General features: G+C 31.8%; 1 protein-coding gene across 1 annotated transcript in view; it reads right to left on the reverse strand.

Moving 5' to 3' along the window:
- Positions 1–2,378, reverse strand: part of AdipoR (adiponectin receptor) — a 30,165-nt gene extending 27,787 nt beyond the window's left edge. Inside the window, exon 1 of the mRNA XM_043009316.2 lies at positions 1,972–2,378. Coding sequence (XP_042865250.1) covers positions 1,972–2,199 — 228 coding nt within the window. The 5' untranslated portion in view covers positions 2,200–2,378. The remainder of the gene's footprint in view (positions 1–1,971) is intronic.
- Positions 2,379–4,861: the final 2,483 nt, after the last annotated feature.

Below are 4,861 nucleotides of genomic sequence, written 5' to 3' on the forward strand. Positions count from 1 at the left end.
ACACGCACACTCACAAACATTCTATATATATGGAACTAAAGGCTGTACCCCCAATGATTGACACATATATATGAAAAAATATTGTAGAGAGCTTGCAAAGTAGACAATACTCAATGCTCTAAGATGTGTTCTGCATATTGCATACTACACATTGTCAATCATATTCAGGCAATTCTTTTCCTTCAACAATTGAGTATCAATACTGACCTAAACAGCAACACATGCATAATTTGAGAATGCAAAGATCATAAGAACAAAAATCAACAACGAACAAAAACAAATACAAGAAATATTGCTTACTGCAATGCAATTACATTACAGGTAATACTGCACATGTACAGTACATGAAACTTATGATTTCTAGGATATTCCTCTTCTATGACTAGTCCTTGCATATTGAAAATAAAGGCCGTAAAATTAATAAACTTAATGACTGACTTGGCCAAACAATTACCAAGGCCTGTCCAACACTAGCTAACAAAACTCCAACATTAAACTCGGTAAAATGAACTGGGATTAGTTCCATACGTGATCATTTACAAGTGTCTACAAAATGCCATGCAATGTTCATGCTCATAGTGAAAGATGTTACTTGGTTCTATTTGTAACTTCATTTTAGAAATTAAATATATGCTTTTCCATCACACAATTAGTCACAACTAGGTAATGTCACAGAAAATCAAAATAAGATATTACAATTTATCATCTTAGAAAAACAGAATAAGACATTACAATATATCATCTGTCAACTCCTGATTACCTTGTACATAAAGAATACAAGATAAACAATACATCAGATCTATACATCAATAAATCTTAAGGCCTTGTTTAATAAATGAATCTATTGGTTCACCTCATGGAATTCATCAGGTCTCAATTGCTTAGTGGCCTTATCAATAAATCACGTATCTCAGCCCTATAACACCCCCTCAAATGGAGGTTATTTTGAAGTTCCATTTGAGCCAACGGAGCATCAACTGTTGACTCTAGTGTCATTGGCATTACCTCAATTTATCGCCTTACTCTTGATGTTCTTGAAAGACCAACTTATATATGGTCTAGTTCCATAGGCTTTAGTCAATGCAATTATAATAACCACCAATATTGTTGCTGTATATGGTTTCCAAGGACTACATTTGAAATCAAAATTGTTAATATCAATTATGAAAACCTCTTCTGAATTAATAAGTACCAAATTTGCTAGTGGAGAATAAGTCTGAATGTACAAGCAGAACATCCCAACTCTGCCGCAAAACAAAATACTTGAAGCAAACAAGGCGAAAAACACGAGAAAAAATAGGAAAAAAGAACACAAAGGGAAAGTACAACCTCATTCCCTACCTTTTGCTAATTACACAGCCAGCCAAACAACCCCTGTCCCTTTGTTACAACCCCCACCCAGCAACAGTTAAGTGCTACTGCCCCCAAACAAACACGATAGCAAAATAAACAGGAAAGAAAGATAAGGAGCCAACGAGGCAATAAGTGTATATGATGCTTTGTCCTACGTGGTGAATTTGCTTTACTTAATATTAATGCCTGAATAACAGCAAGGAATATAAAATAACCTTGTATGGTAAATACAACAGTAAAAAAAAAAAAAACAGGTAGCCTTCACAGAACTGGACCTTGGAGCTTAGGCCTGTAATCATATACATATATAAATATCTTTGAGCACAATCATAAATCATGACTGATGAAGGCCACACATAATGATGGGCAAGAGTTATGGTGACACACTGTAGGATATATGGAGGTCACAAGTGGCTGTGAAGGCCAGCTGTTTCCGCAAACGTCAAGCAAGTCCTAAATATCCCCCAACAGCCGTGCCTTAAAAGGTCACAAACGGGGGGTAGGGGGAGAGCGTGAAGGTCATTCAAGGACCAGCAAAACATGATGGGAAGATAGGCCTATCGCCACCTGGGTCGTGGCACAACAAAGAGCTCGCTTGCCATCGGCTGGCTCTCCTACCTCTTTGGAGTCGATGAGCGATTCGTCCTCCGGCGTCCCTGGCAGTGGGCATCCCTGGCTGTCGTCGTCCCCTGGTTCGTGGTCTTCCAGGAGCTTACTGAATTCTGGGAATAAATCGGGATCTAACGCGGCATCTGGAAGGTCCTTGTCTGTGTCAACCGAACGCTGGTCTAAAGTTCTTTTCCGCACTTCGATTTCCGTGCCCAGAATCTCGTCAAAGCCACTCATGGTGTCGTTTATTTTACGTGTGAACCTTTAAAAATCCCTTACAAGTTCCAACGATTCATGTAGCACCGAGAACGAGCGAGCAGCGGTGGTGACGAAGGAACACTGGCACAATTCCCCCCTCGGCTCCCTTGCATCAGCTGACTGAGTGACTGCTCGCCCTGTCGTCTTGCTCTGCCTAGGGGTTGCCGGTTAGGAAATTCCCCACAGCCACTCTTATTTTCTCAAAATTTATCATTATAAGCCATGCAAACTGACTTCTTGGTCCTAATTATGACACACCAACTCATCCTAATCGGAGTTTATCTATTTAAGCCGTGGTTTCTTGTCGTCTCATGGCCAGGAAATTTAAACAAATAATAAGCGACCTTGCCTACTATCCACTACCGAGCGGATGGTTCTTCTCTGCATCTCACTTGTATAATACACCACTGCAATTTCATTAAAAAATTAAAACGCACAAATATATTCATTCCTGGAGAAACATATCCTATGCCATAACCATTTTAAAAGAAAACCCAGCATGTCTAAGCTTCTTGTTTAATATTTACCCAAGATAATCGAAGAATTAACTTCTTTGTATTGTAAATCCCTGAAATAATCCAAACGTTTTATAATAAAAATAACAGACGGCGAAAAGATTCAAAGATATAGTTTCACAGAGCTAATAACACACATCTTATAGCCTTTTCTATATCCTGAAATTCTCCATTTTCCAGAATAATCGATATAGTCATTGTTTGGCGTCAGACAATGGTAAAAAAGTCAATAGGTTTTGTTCTTTACATAGATAAGCTTATCACCATCATGGGTCCTGTAGAATGATGTTATTTGACGGTATAGATACCATGCTATAAAAGGATATGATCATTTTGTATTTTATTTATGTCATCGTGAACAATCTTTATGAATTTCTTTATTACTGATGTGATTATGATTTGTTTCATTATCATCATCATTAGTATTATAATTGTATATTCATTATCATCGTTATTATCATCTAATCATCATTCTCTTATTATCTTTGTTGGCATCATTTTCATCATCGTTATTATTATTATTATTATTATTATTATTATTATTATCATCATCATCATCATTATCATCGTTATGATTATTAGCTTTATCATTATATTTTTCTTATAATTATTATCATTATAATTATAACTTACTATTATCAGTATCATCATAGCTATTGCTATCATAATTGTCATTATCAGCATTATGGTTATCATCAGTATCATCATCATAATTATTACCATCTTTATTTTCATCATCTTTATTAACATAAATATTATCATCGTTATAATAAATACTGTTCTTATCATCATCGTCATTATCTTTATTATGATTATTATCATTGATATTACCATTACAATTGTTGTTTTTATTTACTCTCATTATCGTTATTATCATCATTTTTATTATTATCTTTGTCATCGTTATTATCCTCATTATCATTAACATTGTTATAATTATTGTTATCATTATCATTATTGTTATCATTACCATTAGTGATATCACCTTTATTATAATTAGTGATATCATCATTATTATCATCATTTATGTAATTATCATAATCATCATTATCGCTGTTACTATTATCATAATTATCATAACTATCATTATGATAACGATGATGATGATGCTTATCATTATCACCATCATAATCATCATCATGATTGCTATTATCATTGCAGTGATGATATCAAGGATCATGATGATAATTGAAAAACAGTTAGAATACTGATAATGATGATAATAAAAATAATAATAACAATAATAATGATTATCATGATACTGATAATAGTGACAATAATGATAATATCAATAATAAAGTTAATGATTTAAAACGCAAGTAATAATGATAAAAATAATGATTATAATAACAACTAGAACAATAATGATAATAACAATAATAGTTAACAATGTTAACAATAGTAATAATGATAATGAAAGTAACAATAACAGAATTGATAATGATGATAGTAATATTAATAATAACGATAATAATATTAATAAGAATAACAATAACGGTGATAATGATGATAATTCTGGTAATGATAATGAAAGCAATGATATTGATGATGATGATTATGATAATGATGATAATAATAATAATTAAAATAATTATGATGATAATAATAATAAGTAAAATAATTATGATGATAATGATAATAATTAAAATAATTATGATGATAATAATAATTCTGGTAATGATAATGATAATGAAAGCAATGATATTGATGATGATGATTATGATAATGATGATAATGATAATAATTAAAATAATTATGATGATAATGATAATAATTAAAATAATTATGATGATAATGATAATAATTAAGATAATTATGATGATAATAATAATGATAAAAGCAACAACAATAAACATGATAATGGTAATACCAATGATAACAATAATATAAATGGTAATATTAATAATAATAATAATGATAAAAAGTAATGATAATAATAATGATAATGATAATAACAATAATAGTAATAATGATGGTAATAATAATAATAGTAAAGATAATAATAATCATCATCATCATCATCATCATCATCATCAACAATATTAATGATGATACTTGTAATGTTAGGTACAAGACTAATATCCCTCGCTACTCCAATAATTGATGCTTCTGTCTGTTACCGGGTT

The sequence above is a fragment of the Penaeus japonicus genome, unplaced genomic scaffold (assembly GCF_977035675.1).
Source record: "Penaeus japonicus unplaced genomic scaffold, GWHDUDI00000001_assembly GWHDUDI00000034, whole genome shotgun sequence".
NCBI lineage: Eukaryota > Metazoa > Arthropoda > Malacostraca > Decapoda > Penaeidae > Penaeus > Penaeus japonicus.